This window comes from Staurois parvus, unplaced genomic scaffold, assembly GCF_062004578.1.
Source record: "Staurois parvus isolate SC_StPar_1 unplaced genomic scaffold, SC_StPar_1.0 ptg000011l, whole genome shotgun sequence".
Taxonomy (NCBI): domain Eukaryota; kingdom Metazoa; phylum Chordata; class Amphibia; order Anura; family Ranidae; genus Staurois; species Staurois parvus.
Window position 1 is genome coordinate 35,078,167 of NW_028317807.1, and position 18,369 is coordinate 35,096,535.

At 40.7% G+C, this 18,369-nt stretch overlaps 1 protein-coding gene across 6 annotated transcripts in view; it reads left to right on the forward strand.

Annotated features, from left to right (window-relative positions):
- Positions 1–585: 585 nt before the first annotated feature.
- FN1 (fibronectin 1) overlaps positions 586–18,369 on the forward strand; it is a 92,308-nt gene continuing 74,524 nt past the window's right edge. For all 6 annotated transcript variants that reach the window (XM_089672363.1, XM_089672372.1, XM_089672380.1 and 3 more), the window contains exons 1-5: positions 586–898; positions 15,853–15,981; positions 16,748–16,885; positions 17,198–17,329; positions 17,719–17,856. In XM_089672363.1, coding sequence (XP_089528489.1) covers positions 754–898; positions 15,853–15,981; positions 16,748–16,885; positions 17,198–17,329; positions 17,719–17,856 — 682 coding nt within the window. In that variant the 5' untranslated portion in view covers positions 586–753. The remainder of the gene's footprint in view (positions 899–15,852; positions 15,982–16,747; positions 16,886–17,197; positions 17,330–17,718; positions 17,857–18,369) is intronic.

Below are 18,369 nucleotides of genomic sequence, written 5' to 3' on the forward strand. Positions count from 1 at the left end.
AAATCGCACTGACGTTGCATGATTATAAATTGCAGTGGGGTGACCAGTGACTGAATAGCTTCCAGCATGCTTGGGACAAGCATAGATGTATACACAAAAAACAAAAATAAAAAATCAACCCCACCCCAAGGAAAAAAAAAAAAAAAAAAAAAAAAAAAGTTATCAGCACAAAACTCAACCCCCCATAAAAAAAAAAAATAAGAACAACCCCCCCCCCCCCCCCAAAAAAAAAGCAGTCACTTGTCTATATCCCATAGATTTGAGGTACAAGTGTCGGAAAGCCGTCCCTTTGCTCTGCGCTCCCAACATACAACTACAGTTCAGTGAGCAGAGGATCCTGACCACGGTAAGCTGCACCGCCATTCTCCCCATAGGGCTGCTTGCAGGACCCCCGCCAGCCTCTTCCCACACCCCGCACACTGCGCTCCATGCGCCTCCCACCTCTTATATAGACAAGGGGGGAAAACCCCTGCCCTCCGATGACGTCATGACCAGAGAGCAGCCAATCGTAGTGTCCGGCGAGCAGCTAGTGAGCGGTGAGCGGAGTGTGTGTATATATATAGTGCTCGCCCGGACTCCGCTCTCTATCCTTAGCACGGCGCGGAGCCGCTTTCTTTGCTTTGCTCCCCTATAGCTGATTGGCGGTGCTCCTGTCTTCTCGCTGCTCTCTGCCCTCCGGGAAATGTGCCAGTGATCGGTGCTATTCCGCTCTGCTCGCTTCTATTCTTAGCCAGTTGTTCCCCCTGTGTTGTCATGATGCCCCGGGGGCCCCTGACCGGGCTGCTCCTGACCCTGTGCCTGAGCGCAGCCGTGCAAGCCGCCCCATCGGAGAGGACCAAGAGCCGCAGACAGGCGCAGCATGCCGTGCAACCTGTCGTCGCTGGAGACTCCACTCAGAGTAAGGACATTGGACTGGGGGTAGGGGCTGGGAGAGATGGATGGGGGGTGCAGGATAAAGGGAACCTGAGTCTCTATGGGGAGGGGGGGGTGAGAGTCAACCAAAAGGTGACCCTCCATCATACCTGAAGAGCTACAGGATACCCCATCCTGCAATTGATGGCCCCCTTTTACATTCCAGCACTGTCTACTATAGAAACTCCCTGGATAAGGATCAGCAATGTCTTAGTGGCAGTGGCCCATAGCAACCACCTTCCCATTTCTTCAGCCCAGCCTTTCTCAATGGAGTTCCTCTCCAGGGGGGAGGTCCAGGGGGTTCCTCTCCAGGGGGGAGGTCCAAGGGATTCCTGTCCAGGGGGTTCCTCTCCAGGGGGGAGGTCCAAGGGGTTCCTCTTGACTTTGCTAGGGGTTCCTTGAGCAATGAGCAACTTCTAACTCTCAGATAAGTTCCCAACAGACACCATTGACCTTTTTACCAATCTGTAATGTTGGCCATACGCATATCAATGTCAACGATTCATCACAGAATTGGACAATGTGATGTAATCCATGATCTGTTAAAGTTTGTACTGTGTAATCCGTTTTAAGTGATCCTGGCTGATTTTATAGAATTGATACTGATCAGTCTGAAAGGAAAATCTGATTGTAGGAAGGTAGATCCATATGGTGGTTGTGTATGGCAAATCAAGTGATCTTTTCAATCTTCTGATCCTATTTTCCATACCCAACAGGAAAGCAATCAACAAAATGGGCTCTTCCACACAATAACCCGATGAGGGAAACCCATGTTCTGTATGTGTTTCCCGTACTGTGTTCAAAACGCACTGTGTGCAACCTGCTGCGGGTGACAATATGACCCTAACGACACCCCAAACACAATGCGTTTTCCTGCATCGAATGGTGTGGTACCACAATACCAGGCAATCTGGTGAAGTGTGGTTTTGAAAATTAATGCATGCACTACTTTTGGTGTGATTTGGGCTGATAATTTCACTGCGCTGAGTCGTATAGGAATTGCACAGGAACATGCTCAGGTGTGGACAGGGGCAGACTGACATCTCATGGGGGCCCCTGGGCAATAGGGGATCATGGGGCCCCTGTGTCCTTGCCCAAACTCTAAAAAGCCTATGAAAAAGGTACCAGGGGCATCCCATGGGGCCCCCTTCTGACCCCAGACCCTCAGGCAGTGCCTGAGTTTGCAAATGGTCAGTCTGCCCCTGGGTGTGGACCATCCCTATGATCCCATATATAAAATTGTTCCATGGTTTGCCTGCCTAATGACGGGATCTTCCCAATGACCACAAATGTAAGGCGCATTCTATGCACTGACCTTCCCAAAATGTACTGTGAGCTGTAGGTAAACTCCATTATTAGCAGGGATTCCCCAGAAAGTTATTTTAAGGGTTCCTTCATCTTTTGAGACCAGCAACATTGACCAGTAATTAGGTACAGAAACTTTGGAGTTTGTTTATGTGGGGTATAAATCTGATGAAGCTGGAGCTGAGGGTATAAATATGAAGAAGCATAGCAACCAGACATCTCATTCCAAGACAATAGACAATTAACAAAACTGTATGGGTCCTTATTACATATTTGCAGCCGAGTCCAATTTAATTTTGTAATTTAGTCACATGGCTGAAAAATGTTTTATTCTTCTGTTCAGACTTTGAATTCATCCTAATGAAAGGAATCTGGTTGCTATTACAAGCTGAACCACTTTTCTGGTTTTTAATAACAAGAAAAAGGAAAGTGGTTTGTTGCTTTGGACCATCCGGATTCCTTTTTCTCAAACTTCATTCTCTTTGAAACTGGAATCTATGCATTTACCCTGCCCTGGTACACACTTGAGCAATTTGCAGCACTTTTCCTATCATGAGGATTCCCATTGTATCCTATGGTGACTGCTCACACCTGAGCACTGTGCGGCTTGAAGGATGTCACTCAAATTAAGCACATGAGTGTCTGTGTGGCAGAGTGGCATGTTTTTTGGTTTTTTTTGTCCCATGGGCTTCAGTGGGAGCTCTTAAAAATTAGCGTAATTAGTTGTTTTTTTTTGTTTTGTTTTTTTTACGTGATTTATTTTTTTTTATTTTGGCTTTCCATTGGCTGAAACCAAATGGCCTGAGTCTGAAATGCATGAAAAACACACAATCAGGGGCGGACTGGCCATTTGGAAACTCGGGCAGTGCCCGAGGGCCTGGGGTCAGTAGGTGGCCCCATGAGACGCCCCTGGTACCTTTTTTTTTTTTTTTTTTTTTTTTTTTTTTTTTTTTTTCTTTCATAGGCTTTTTTGAGTTTGGGCAAGGACACTGGCCCCATGATCCCCTATTGCCCGGGGGCCCCATGAGTTGTCAGTCTGCCCCTGCACACAATATACCCCAAAAACATCAAGTGTGAAGCTACACTTCTTGGACTGAATAGGACATTCTGTTGCTCCTAGTCACGTTATTCCTTAAGCCCTTTGTGAACCTGGCAAGATGTACTGGGTTTTTTTTTTTTTTCAAGTAAACTACATCTGGTTTTGCTTTCTCATAGCGGCATTTGCCTTTCAGACACTCATTAGACTCATTGTTCTATTTATTTTATTTTTCTTTCCCTGGTTCAATTACTCCCAGAAAGTTTTCACCTTAAAATCCCCTTCCAAAGACATTTTCTGACTGTTGACCATTTTTGGATAAACATTTGTGTTGAATCGGTTACATTTTGTTGTTTGTTAGTTTCTTTTGATTTTCATGACTGTTTGATTTTTGAATATGACTGGCTACATTCTCTCCTAATTCTCCAAATACCAGTGTCAGTGTACAACTCTGAATCAGAAAAGTACAACGTTATGGAATCAACGCATGCTGCAGCCTTTGTGAACCTTTTTACTACAGAGGAACCCCTAAAATAATTTTCAGGTCTCTGGGACCTTTTACTAAAGTCAATTCATAGTGGTCAAAGAGAAAAAATGTTGTTTTGAATAGATGATCAGTAGAAACAACGCCCCACTTACAAACAGCTAAAAAAGATATCCTGCTGCTGACTTTGCAAAGTGCTGGTGACCCTGGAATTATGCAGGCACCAGAAGACTGATGTCAATCAGCCACAGATCATGGAACCCCTAGCAACATCTAGAGGAACCCTCAAGGTTCAATGGAACCTTGGTTGAGAATGGCTGGTACATCTTGAGCCACACTGGTGCTGTTGGTCTGTGATACAGAATGTTATTGTTTCCTATATCTTCATCTAAAAGTGAACTATCAAATCTCAGTTTTGTAAGATGACATAACCTTACAATTTTTTTTCTCTTTTTTTGCACATGGTGACCAGTCTAACTTTTTCTTTGCTCCAGAAATCTCGCAAAAACTCGGTTTGGTTGTCATTTGCATCTCCAAACTGTTATTTAGTTTTGTATCATGTTTGCTTTCTGTTGGACTAATGACCCCTCAACCAGGAAAAGTTTGCTTATGAGGGACTTGCTTTTGTTAGGCGATTTACTGCTATGATTCCATTTGCACACCCATCTCTGAGGAGGTTGGCTCCAGATGCATGTTACACCCAGATTAGTATGAAATGACCTTCTCTGCAATATTGTTTTTACGATTTAGTATAATAAAACTTTTGAAGCATTTAATAAAATTCCCTTAGCATTGAAAGGTTTGAGGAGTGCAGTGTATTCTTAAAGTGGTAGTAAAGCTTAACGCTGACTATTCTTAATGTTCTCCCCCTTACCTATGCTGTATACCCTGTATTTGTAACATTTTTTTTATTTTTATTTGGCTATATGATTCAACAGCTCTGGCTGCCTGGTGTATGGAGTGCTCAACAACTGCTGTGGACAGCACCCATAGGCTCCCATTGTCAGCACTTCCTCCTCTTCCCTACAGCAGCAGCTGCTTACTAACACAGGAAAGCTGGAGCTCCTGGATCAAGTGACCAGAATAAAAATGGGGAATGTACACTGATTTTTTTTTTTTTTTTTTTTTAATTACAGGCTAGGTAGGAGGAGAAAGAGGGGACTGCTTTTAAAAATAGCCAGAATTTGCTTTCTCTTTGCCTTTAAGCAGACTCATAGTGCCAAGCCCAGTGAGGATATGCATTAATTTAATAAATATTGCTTGATAAATCATAGTAGTTAAATGGTTAGCACTTCCGCCTGGCAGTACTAAGTTCGAATCCCAACCTTGGCACCACCTACCTGGAGTTTGCATGTTCTCCCTGTGCCTGCATGGGTTTTCTCTGGGTACTCCGGTTTCTGTCCACGCTCCAAAGACATGCTGGTAGGTTAATTGAATCCTGTCTAAATTGGCCCTAGTATGTATGAATGTAAGTTCGGGACCTTAGATTATATTCCCCTTGAGGGTTAGGAACTGATGTGAATGCACAATATATATATGTAAAGCACTGCGTAAATTGATGGTGTTTATATAAGTACCTGAAATAAATAAATAGGACCACATACGGCTCTGATGATTTTGTGGTTGGCATTTTGCTTTTTTAGATTTCTCAGCCTGTTCTATAATCTATTTGCATGTTTAGCACCCCATGCTTTTCTGAAAGGGGCCCATAACTTGGGTCTGCACCACTCTTACGTTTGCCCTTGGCTCATCAATAGCTTGTGGTAGAGGATGAAATCCAAGGTCCATGAATGACTTGACTAAACCTGTCCATTTTCCTAAGGAAATGGCTGAAACTCAATAGGAGAGTGGCCCTATTAAAACCATTCCACTCAATATCCTTCACTTGAAAAATTAAAGGTGTGGGGTTGGAAATTGTTGGCCGAACAGCACTTGTGTCCAGTCAGATGCAGGTAGTGCTCAGGCTTTCTGACAGTTGGTGCTGCCTCAGGGGCAAATTCGTCCATCTGAACTTTTTAACATGGGCGGAGGAATAAGTTGGACTTCCACAGGCAGAATGAAAGAAATCTGTGGGTGTACGGCCAGCTTAAAGGATAAGTTCACCTTTTGGAACATATTACGTTCCAGCCATTTTTAGGGTGGAACATGTAACATGTTCCCATAGCCGCCGCTGCCCCCTTCCTCTGACAGTACGGGGAGAAGTCTCCGCCCACATGGCCGCATCATTCATTCAGACTTCCATGAATGAATGAACTGCAAGTCCCCGCAGCCTTAGCAGCTATAGGCTTGTAGTTTTCAGTGAACTACCATGGCGCTGTTGAAGCTTCGTCAGAATATCTGCTTGTTCGTACATCCCGTACAGCAAGCAGATATTCTGACAGGTCTGCAGGAGACCTGCATAGCATTAGCAATTGTACTGATCGATGGTGCAATGCTGTCCAGGCGCCGGTAGACAAAAATAGAAAAGGCACATTTAATTAATTTTTTTTATTAATACCTGCAAAAAAGGTGCATTTTATCTTTGTCTAACAGGTGAACTTATCCTTTAGGACTGGCAGTAAATCAGGTAATAGTCACAGCCAATCAGAAATCAGCCCACAGCTATTTCCTATTGGCTAAACTTAAGCCCACCTCTAGTCAAAACTCTTCCAGAACATTTTCGCCAGTGTTGGAAGCATTAACCAGGGTCAATTATTTTTATGTTCTCTAACCCCTTTTGGGAGGTGTTTTCCTTCACCTTTTATTCAGGTGATAGTCAAAGGTTACCCTCCCTGGAGGTATTCCCGAGTGTAGCTCGGGGTAAAGTTTCAGCACCACAAGCGGTAACTCCGAGCTACACTCGGGAATACCCTGCAACACTGCTCTGGGATCTCTTCTTCACTTACCTTGTCCTGCGCTCCCACGATGTCCCTCCTGCAGTGTCCCCGGCCATGTCCTCCGGCCGATGCCGGCATCTGTCTTCTGGGTTCCATTCCCTGCGATGTCAGGACATACGGGGACGGAACAGCAGGAAATTTAAAAATGTGAAAGTGACATTCACTAAATACACTAAAATCGCATAGTAAAACATTACTGTATCAAACCATTTCACATACATTTTGTTCCGAGTGGTTTGTCCTGTGCCCTGCCTGCATTTTTACCGTTCTTTCTGCCTGGAAACTGAGAAATGTCCATGGCGTCCAAAAAGCGTCCCTTTAGGTCAAAAGCAGTTTTAGACCGGCTAGAGAACAGCGATGGTAAATTAGAACTACTTGCAGAATTGAGTGATAATGATTCGTGGGGAAATTCGTCATCAGACACTGAAAACGATTTTGCGACTTTGCTCAGTGATGTGCAAACTTGGCGCTCTATTTCAAATTTCAGTGTTTTTGGTTTGATTATATTGAATTAAATTTATTATTATATTTTTATCATTATTTATTAAATTATAAGTTATGATTTCGTGTTTCAAATTTTAACATACCCGGGATGTTTACTAGAGTCTTGTTCGGACAGATTTCAGTGAGTTATTCCTAAAAAATTACAGGCCTACAATAAAAAACGACATATTTCCATGCCAAAAAATGTACCGCTTTGAGCACAGAAATACTGACATAATCGGACCACTAGGGAGGCTACGGGATGATGGGGAAAATCTTGCCAATAGACATACTGTCAAAACACTTGAGCTTGAAGAATGTGGAAGTTTAGAAGCCCTGCTATGTTTATTGTGATGTGTCTATTCCAGTGACCCCCATATTACACTCATCTGGCATCGCCTAGATAAAACTCCCCAGTGGGGTCACTGTAGTGAAATCCTTTCTGAAATTGTAATAACTTATTCAAAGCTTATAAAGCTTGTCTGGAGCTCAACTTTAAGCCCTGATTCACACTGGATACGATTTGCATGCCCTGCGACTTGCAAATCGCATGCCAAGTCACACCCTATTGTCCACGACTTGGTTGGAGCCGCACCGATTTCAAAAGTAGTACCTGCGCTACTTTTGGAGCGATTTGCATAGACGTCTGTATCTGATGTCTTGCAAATCACCCCTGAAATCAGCGGATCCCCCAACTTTGAAATTGTGCGACTTCACTTTAAGTCGCACGATTTCATATTAGGGCTTTTTGTGAATGGAGGGTAAATCTGAATTCCAGGCAAACCACTATATACATAGATGGAATACACGAGGGCTATACTACCTGCTAAAGGATTTTTTTTTTTTTTTTTGTCCATCCAATCCTGAGATGTATATAGCTTTGCCACATAACTGGTTTTTCTCTGCTGCAGTTTTTTTACTTTTCGTTATAGGTCTCCTCCCTACCTGACCATATAACTGGATTATAAAAGGAGAAGCAGCATGCCGATAAGCTCTTCTCTTCACTATCCGCATGCTCCCTACACTGCAGTATACCTAACTGGCTCCTTTGTGTTGCTTCTCCCTCTCCCAGTATGAGCTGTACTTTACAGGGACTTCAAGATGATGATGATACGAAGTTGAATTTATTAATCAATTTTGAATTGAAAAAAAAAAATGTATTACAGCCGAATTCCAGGTTTTCCTTCACTCTAAATAGTTTTTTGGTTTTTTTTTTGGGCCAAGCTGTTCCAAACGAACTATTTTCATTACTAAGTGGTTCTGCCACTGCGTATCCTGTGCAGTAGCATAAACTACATACAAATGACTTCCAGTCCACTACTGGAACTAATTTGACTTGACCTGAATGTTTCTCTGCCCTTTAGGAGAAGCCATTTAATTTTTCACAGTAAATGCAAGGCTTTCTCTGATTGGTCAAAGTGCAGAAGTGGGCGGACACTGCCATGATCTTCAACTCTGTCAATCAGAGAGAGACTTGTATTCATTGATACAAGGCCGACTGAATTTAGTTCCAGCAGAAAATATCCCGTACGGCCATATTACACAGTGCTGTATACTATGATGTTGCAGTGGCCAAATCCCTTAGTAATGGTAAGGCTCCATGCACACTGGGCATTTTAATAACGCTGGTAAAGTCATGTTAAAAAAGTTAGGGGGTTTTTTAGCATTCTTTTTATTTTTTCATAATTTTTTTTCTCCAAAAACACTGGTTTGCTGCTTTTTTCAGCGTTCAAGGGTTTTTACAGCTTAAAAACTCCTCTAGAAACCCACTAGTTCTGGGTGTTTTTATTTATTTTAATTTTTTTTTTCCAGCCAAAAATTGTCTTTGTGCATGGACACATAGGATAACATGTTGGGAAGTTTACTGACTGTAGAAAAAAAAAACCTCAAAAGCCAAAAACGACAGTTGTAAAAATGTCCAGTGTGCATGAGGACTAATAGTTCATTTTGGCTAGCTTGGTCTATACAATCTATTTAAAATGTCAGGAAACCTGAAATTCAGAGTTAATTTATGACATTTCTATCTGCCTGGAGTTCAGCTCTAAAATGTACAACTTTGTGCAATATATTTTTAGATGAGGTTCATTGTGTTATGCTTGAGTGGTAATATTTAGCATGCTGTCCATAGCCCTTCATCATTATCTTTTATGGAGTGTCAAAAAAGAACATAACTGGTTATGAATAAATTCCGCTACTAATCTATGGCTTTATCAGTCCAGCACAGAATAGTTTCTGTATCCCATGTGGTTTTTGTGACATAATAGACACCAATGGGTGGTTCTGGCAGTCATTTCTATCCAAGCTGTTTGATCTGTAGCCATACTGAATGCCTACGTAGATTGTATACTGTAGAATATCTAATGGTAGGCCAAAAAACATAAATGATAGGGTTTATATTATGCTTCCTCTTGTAAAACTAGTCGTCTGGAAGGACTTTTATCCCTGAAGGAAATTGGTTACCAGTGGAAAAGGAGGAACAGAAGGCTGTAAGCTACAAAAATCCTAGAAAACATTACATGCTTTGTGATGGGTTTAGAGAACAATGGGTGTGAGGTTGCCAGCAGTGCTAAACCTCATAAGGTGCTTTGTCCTCTGTGCTGTCATTTGCTGTGTATACCCTCTGGCTATCTAAAGTGGAATAGTTATAGCACCTTTTGTCAGTTTACACACCAGCTTAAATGTAATTACAAGGCAAGTGTGAATTTAGCGAAAAGTCTTTGTTCTTCACCCAGCCCTTTCCAAGACCCTTCCTAATTTGTTTAGGGTAATGAACACCTATACATCTGAAACTCCTTTCTGTTGATAAAATAAAGATTTTGTTTTACTTAATTGTTTAGTCTACTTTTTTTTTCTCTTTTTTTCATTTGTTTAGTCTCTCCAGGTAGATAACTACATTTTCTTTTGGATTTAAACTCCAGGCATGATCTGTATTGCATACATAGTGGTTGTAAAGGCTGAAGGTTTTTTACTTCATGCATTCCATGCATGAAGGTAAAAAAAACCTTGTGTGCGTCACCCCCCACAAAACCCCCTAATACTCACCTGAGACCCCTCTTGATCCAGCAATGCACACAGCGGCCTTGGCTGTCTTGGGTTTCTCTCCTCATTGGCTGAGACACAGCAGTGTGAGCCAATGAGGAGGGAGTATGAGATGGGGCCAAGACGCGGCGCTCTGCCTTATGGATGCATAGAGTGGGGATCGGGAGCAAGCCTGCGCCAGTACACCCATAGCAAATGGCTTGCTACTGGGATCACCAGTCAAGGGGGAGGAACCAGGAGCGACCGTGGAGGACCCAAGAAGAAGAGTATTGGGGCTGCTCCGTAAAAACATTGTACAGAGCAGGTATGTATAGCATGTTTGTTAGAAAAAAAACAAAAATTGGAACCTTTTAATATCACTTTGGACTGTAAGCCGGCCATACATGGATCAGTTCAGCAGGGAGCAGCCGAATTTCGATCCATTTATGGGCACACATTACCCAAGTCCATCTATCAATCAATTTTTGGGTACAACTAGCCTGTGGTATTTTTCTGCATGCGATTACTGCCAGCTGCTAGAGCCGCTAACAGTAATCATTGTTTCTTGCCAGCCAGGAAGGCTGCCTATGCCCCTACAGGCAGAATACAATAGCGCCGCAGTAGGCATTCCTCCATTAACTGTGTTGATGGGGGAATCTAACATTTTTATCCCCCCCCCCCCCTTTTATCCATGGTGGAAGGAAAAAGAAAATCGATTATGACTTGCTTTACATTGTGCCAAGCTGGACCAATATGTCTATCTGCTGCCATTTATAGAATGCCTTGTATTTGCTTCCTATAAATACAAGGCACTCTGAAGAATTTTCTTTCTCCTTTTTTTTTTTTTGTCCATTATTTGGCGCAAGCAGGCAAATTAGGAGTTCCAACGTCTGTTCTTCCTGCTTGTTGAGTGTCTTGGGAAGTATTGCAGCTAGCAATTCTTTGTAGGTCCTTCCATGACTCTGCTAATAAGCTTGCTTGGATAAAGCTGGTTGGCCTCCATGTATCTTCCAGGTCAATTTCTTGTTGTTGGCCCAGTGACAAAAGCCTTGCTTCCCATAAGCACAAACATGTAAGTTCTCAAAAGCAAATTTGCATGTTTGTATAAAGATCATTCGGCAGCTTGGTCATGCAACCATGTTTGTTGGCAACTAATGTCCATAGACTGCTTTAGCCTCCACAGTATGGAAACACTAAGGGGAATATTTTTTTTAAAGCAGTCAATGTAACTTTCACAAAACGTTTGCTGGTGATGAATCAATCACCATAATTTAAAATGCATGCACCTGGAAGATTTGCCTGTATGAAAAGTTTGATGAATATTGGATCGATTGCTTTATACATTACTCCTAAAATAATTAGTGAATCCCTCCTAGTTACTGAATATGTATTGACTAAAAGAAAGTAAAGGGAACAGACTATCTAGCAGTAATACCTGAGAGTAAGACTCTGCATAAGATATTAAAAAAAACTATTTCAGAAGCTTCTACAAAAATGTTGCATAAATATATTTTTTAGCTTCTTTGGACGCGGCCGTAACTTATGGTTTAACTGTGTAGATCCTGAGATATTTGGCTTGCTCAGGACAGGGTATGATTATAATGTTCTCTACGTACATGTACACCTTTTACAGTTTTGAGACAGTGGTTCATCAGTACTCCATTATAGCCAACTTTAGTGATGTTTCTTGCAGATTGTACTTGGATTTAATGCATGTGAGAGCAATGTTCTGGTCTATGTCAGGGGTGTCAAACTGGAGGCCCTCCAGCTATCTTTGGGAGTCATGCTTGTAACTATCAATCCTGCAATGCCTCATGGGACTTGTAATTTGGCAACAGTTGCAGGACCGCCGGTTTGACACCCGTGGTCTGTCATCAGATCATTTATGCGCACATAATTCTTCTGAACATTTATGCTGATACCGATGTTAAACTGTCCACAGAAATGAGATAAGCATTGCTTGATACAGCCATTTATCTCATTTTTGTGATGTGAGTAGCTCCTGCTAGCTGACTAGTCTGTGGGAGACTGGATGTTCCCCTAGAAATCTGTCAGTAGTATTTCTTGCCAACTCCTTTCTCTACCTGAATGCTTGGGCCTTTGTTTTATACAAAAAAGGGAAGCAGTTGACTAGAGCAGACTGCAAAAAAGATCGGATACAGATCTTTTTTGCAGTCTGCTCTAGTCAATTGCTTCCATTTTTTTTTTTTTTTATCTCTGCAATAAACTTACTACACTATGGTCAGCATAATTGCATAGTTACACAGTTCGTCTGTCTGAAAAAGACAAGTCCATCCAATTCAACCATTTAAAAAAAAAACTATATCCACAGTTGATCCAGAGGAAGGCAAAACAAACCCAGAAAAAGCATGATCTAATTTACTCCTGCAGGGAAAAAAAAGTTCCTTCCTGATCCCCTGAGAGGCAATCGGATATTCCCTGGGTCAACTTTACCTATAAATGTTAGTATCCAGTTATATTATGAAAGAATCCAGGCCTTTTTAAAAGCAATCCACTGAGCTGGCCAGAACCAACTCTTGAGGGAGTCTATTCCACATTTTCACAGCTCTCACTGTGAAGAAACCTTTCCGTGTTACATTTTGTTTCTATACTATTTTTTGGTCATATGCTTTATCATTATCATGCTTACTATCCATCAACTTTTCATGTGATATCTAGATAACTGTTTAAAAAAATAAGTGGACTATATTTTTTAAATTTACTTTATGACCTAGATTTCTATTCTATAGTTTTCTCTGGCACTATTCCTCCTATTCTCACATCTTACACCCATTTTATCTGTGTTTTCAATAACCCTTTTTTGCTGGGACTATAGCATGCATGGCGTCACCCCGGACAACCATCGCATTCTCTTCTATTTTTTTCTTTGGTAGTGGTGAGGCTCTCTCCTTTCATCATTGTTTTTGTTTTACCATGTGTATTGATTCGTGTTTTTACTGCAATTAAAGGTTTATACATTTTTCTTATTACAAGCAGCAGTTTGACCTCTTTTGGACCTGCTTGACTTAGGCATCTTGTGCCTCTGTCATTGTTTTCCCTTTTTGTTTCCCTCACTTTCTCCAGTTCCCCAATGTTCTTTTTGTGAATTGGTGCCCAAAAGTGAACTGCATATTCCAGATGAGTTATTACTAATGATTTGTACAGGGGTAGAATGATATTTCTCTCTCTGGAGTCTATACCTTTTTAATACAAGAGAGGATTTTGCTCAGCGCATGGTGCCCCTCTTTCTCTTTCTGTTCACAGCTTTGGGGTTCCCAGTCTGATGGAGGTGGCCACATCGCTTAACCTGTAGTCAGCTTTTCACTAATTAGAAGTTGCTCAGTCTCCAAATTAATCCTTTTACAGGCTGTCATTTTGTATAAATTATCTTATTTATTTTGTATATATCAACAGATACTTTGTTTCCAGCCAGCTGCTACACAGCAACTCTCGAGCAGTTTTTCTGCTTTTGGTTTTGTTATTTTATTTCAGTTTGTCAATGCTTTTGATTTTTATTTTCCGTGTGATGAGCGCCAGCCATTCATTTCTTTTTAATTTGTTAACCTAGCCCATTAATATCAGTCCAGGAGTTCTGTATGCGTTCTTTAGAATAATTCAATGCACTAAGGAAGCTTCTGCTCTGACTGACTCCCCAGCCTTTTAGATTTGGCTCTTCGTTGACATTACAACTGGGTGCAGGCATTTGTCCTTTCTTCCCATTTTATCCCATGTTTACTGGGAAACCCATACATGATGCTTTTAAAAACCTTTGTAATGTAGAAAGCATCCAGAAGCTTTGAGATCTTTGTGATCATTTTTGCCATGGCTTTTTTATTGTGACTTTGCAGCTGACATTTGGAGATGTTTGGCAATAAATGTATATTGCAGTTCATCTTTTATTTAAGTCATAATGTTGCTTGATTGTTCCAATATCGGGTATATGGTATAAGTTAATGTTTTTTACAAGGCTATGATATCATTTTGTTCTGATAAAACCAGTGTTTAATTCATGAGAATGATTTGTGGCTACTTGACCATATGGAGTCATTGCTGTTACAACTATTGAGAGGCTTAGACTGGTAATATAATGCAGATGTGTTATCCTGAGCTAAGGTAAGGCCTGCCAGAATGAAATGCGTGCATTTTAAGAGATTCATTCTAGCACAGTTAACAAGAAATCCCTTCATTGTGGGGCCCAAGGAACAGGTCTACTAGTTTGATCTCTGTATTTAGGTATTCAGAGGTCAGGTAATATTCTTTTCATAATAGACCACAAATTAAATGTTACATATTTTTACCTTTTATTCCCTTCTATAGAGTCTGTCCTTTACGACTTTAAATTTCAGTAAGATAGTTAGGCAGTTTTATGTCTGTAGACCCAACAGAGGCTCCAAACTGACCTATCTTGATAGAAGTATGAATTGAAACACTTGTCACTTCTTCCCTTGTGAAAGGCAGGGCCATTTCTTCTGCATGGACATTAACGCTTATGTTTATGTCCTGGCATGTATGTTTATACACCAAATCTGGCCATTGGCCTCACCTGGTAGTTTGGATTATGCGTGCATGTTCAGCTGTTCTCTATGGTCTGAGACCCCCTTACTAAATCTGTTTTTTATTCCGTATAGCTGTATAAAGAACAATCTGTGTACTAGCCCATAGCTATCAGAGATATACAAGTAATGTTGGGTAACTTTAAATATTTTTATTTGCCACAAAGGTGAATCTTGGGTAATGCAGTTTACTGCAAACTGATCTTTAAAATAACAAGCCCAGTTTGGGCTTCATTTAGAAAAAATTATGTAAAAAGCGAAGTAATCCATAAGTCCACAATCATGTTTCATTGTTCTTACAGCCCTAAACCTAATATGATTATTATTTTGTACAGTGCTTTACCATATTAAAGGAGACTAAGATTTCAGAAGGAATAGGAGGGTGCTGCTCATGGAGCTTCCACTCTAAACAGGGGTGTCAAACTGGCGGCCCTCCAGCTGTTGCGAAACTACAAGTCCCATCATGCCTCTTCCTTTGGGAGTCATGCTTGTAACTGTCAGTCTTGCAATGCCTCATGGGACTTGTAGTTTGGCAACAGCTGGAGGGCCGCCAGTTTGACACTTGTGCTCTAAAGGATTGGAAACTGGTTGCTATGGTTCTTGCAAACTTTTAACTGTTCTAGGGAAACTGTGTGTACATAGAATTAGGAAGGCTTCCACTGATGACACTCTTGGTTCAATGAGCCAAAGTATTGTAGCCAAACAAATATGCAGATTAGGAGTTCTGGCCTGTTTCCTTACTGTATTCTTGTTCTAGGTTAGAGATTTGTAAAAAATTTGTAAAAAAAGGGATAACCAATGTTGGCAATATCTGCTCATATATTGCTAATTATATATTGGCCGTGAGACGGTAATCTGTTTTATGGTATGTGAGCCCATATACACTATTCTACTGTTGCTAACATGGCCTACCTACCAATTCTGGAAACCTATCTTGTATATATTTTAGTGACCTTTTTCCATACGCGGTTCCAGCTCTGATTTCTTTAACACAAATTAGAAATCAAGGGAATCTGTCTGAATGAGTACAGATAAATTCTAATGGTCACCCTGAAGAGGTGTGTATGACCTAATTTGTGTGCGTTCTGGTCATTAAGTTATGCAGTGTTTGGCTTGCTTTAAAGAAATGCTAGAATAAACATTCTGTGGATATTAAAGTAACTGAATACCATTTGATCTCTACAGGAGGCTGCTTTGACAATGGGAAAACCTATAATATTGGGCAGCAATGGGAAAGGATTTATTTGGGCAATACACTGGTCTGTACCTGCTATGGTGGAATCAGAGGCTTCAACTGTGAAAGTAAACCAGAGGGTGGGTATGCATGTAGTACTTTCATATTAAAACCAAGGATAATGCCTTCTATAATAGGGACTTTTATTCTATTAACATGAATAAGCTTAAAAAATATGCTGATTAAATATTCTTATCTCTTTTATGAAACGATGTTCAGTTTTAATGCTGACTACTATTTGGTATTAGACCAAAAAGCTACAAAATTGTGGCACCATTAATAATACTGGGTTGGAGAATAAAAGCCTATAGGGACTAATGGAGTGTAAATATGTTCTGTTGATTATTAAATGCATGTTGGTGTCTGTCTGTTTTGTAAAGCTTGGTATATTATACCATTCCTGAAATGGTACCTCCAGAAGACACAAACTCTTAAATATTACCAAAAACCTGAGTGCTTACTCCTCTAAAACCAAATGCCAAAATTGTGGTGATTGCTTTACTTCAAAAGAGCACCAAAACAAGAAAATGGTTTCTGCACTCTAGCAGTGTGCTCTTTTCCTGATGCTATTTGTTCTAGTAAGTGTTACAATTGTGAGCTTGTCTGGCTGTGCCCTTCATCACTTACTGTATGTACGGTACTCTCCAGTTAATATCATCCAGAGATGCACTAGCCCATGGGCAGTATATATATATATATATATATACACACACATCTATATTTCTTTAGAGTTGACCCATCCTTTAGGAAGCAGTGACCTAAAACCGGAACTATTCTTTCCACTTTTACTGCCTGCATAATGAGATGCTCATCCAATAAACTATATACTTTTAAACCCTTGAACAGCTGAAGAAACCTGTTTTGACAAGTACACAGGCACCACATACCGAGTTGGGGAAACTTATGAGCGACCTAAAGATAGCATGATCTGGGATTGTACCTGCATTGGAGCTGGCAGAGGACGCATCAGCTGCACCATTGCAAGTAATGGCTAATGAAGTTGATATTTGTGTGTGTTTTTGGTGTGTTATTTATTATATAGAACATTTTGTATTTTTTGTCTGTTGTAATGTAAGCCATTTGCTGCTGTTCCCCTCATTACATGTATACACATGTCATGACATTCCAGCATCACATGCAAATTGGGTCCTATTGTGTAAACAAGGACACACAGGTGTTAATGAGCCAGTTGAAGGTGTAAAACCAGATGTTGCCTTCTGTAGGGTAAAGTTTTTAAATCCTACTAGGTTATCTTTCTGCTCTTCCCCTTTTTTAATTTTTTTTTTCCCACTACAGATCGCTGCCATGAAGGTGGACAATCTTATAAGATTGGAGACACTTGGCGTAGGCCCCATGAAACTGGTGGTTATATGTTGGAGTGTGTATGCCTTGGTAACAGCAAAGGAGAATGGACCTGCAAGCCTGTAGGTAAGTTTTCCCAAAGTAAAGGTTATGAGTTTTAGCTAGCATTATCTGATTTGCAACCTGTTTTTGCAGAGTAAGTTTATCAGGTTTGTTCAGTTAGGTTCTAGCTCCTAAATACATTAATTAACCCATAGTAGTCAATCGCTGTTTAATCTGAAGTTAGATTAGCACAAACTGAGCAAGTTATATTCTGATTGGTTGCTATGATGTATTACACTTAAATATTGGCACCTTTACTGCCTTATTCTTTTAAGGGTTTTTTCTTTATTCACGTACTGACCTTTAGACTGATGTCAGATTGGACAATTTTTGTACTTTTATAGAAATGTATATGCACTCCAGAGATATAATTTATGGAAGGTTCATGGAGGTTATCACTTTCTTTCTCATAGCGGAAAGATGTTATGATAACACAGCTGGCACATCCTACATTGTTGGACAAACCTGGGAAAAGCCTTACCAGGGATGGATGATGGTGGATTGTACATGTTTGGGAGAAGGCAGTGGACGTATCACATGTACATCGAGAAGTAAGTGCTGCTTACAGTAAATGTATTTTGATGATTATTTTACTCTTTCAATCCTTTATCTTGTTGTGGTTTGCTATGATTTTTTCTATAGGAACCAGATTTGGTTCAGAAGGTTTTTACTCAACAGTATGAGTACACGAGGTGGATAGCGCTACTACAACTACTACTACTACTAGTACTAGGGTCATTGGTTCGAATCCCAACCATGGCATCTCCTGCCTGGAGTTTGCGTGTTCTCCCTGTGCCTGCGTGGGTTTCCTCTGGGTACTTTGGTTTCCTCCCACACTCCAAAGACATGCTGGCAGGTTAATTGGATCCTGTCTAAACTGGCCCTAGTATGTGTAAAGTTGGGGACCTTAGATTGTACACCCCTATGTGTATGTATGTAAAACGCTGCGTAAATTGATGGCGCTATATAAGTACCTGTAATAAAATATTGCATTATGCAGAGGGACAGTTTTTTTTTTTTTTTTTTTTTTTTTTTTTTTTTTTTTTCGGCTACAATGCATAATT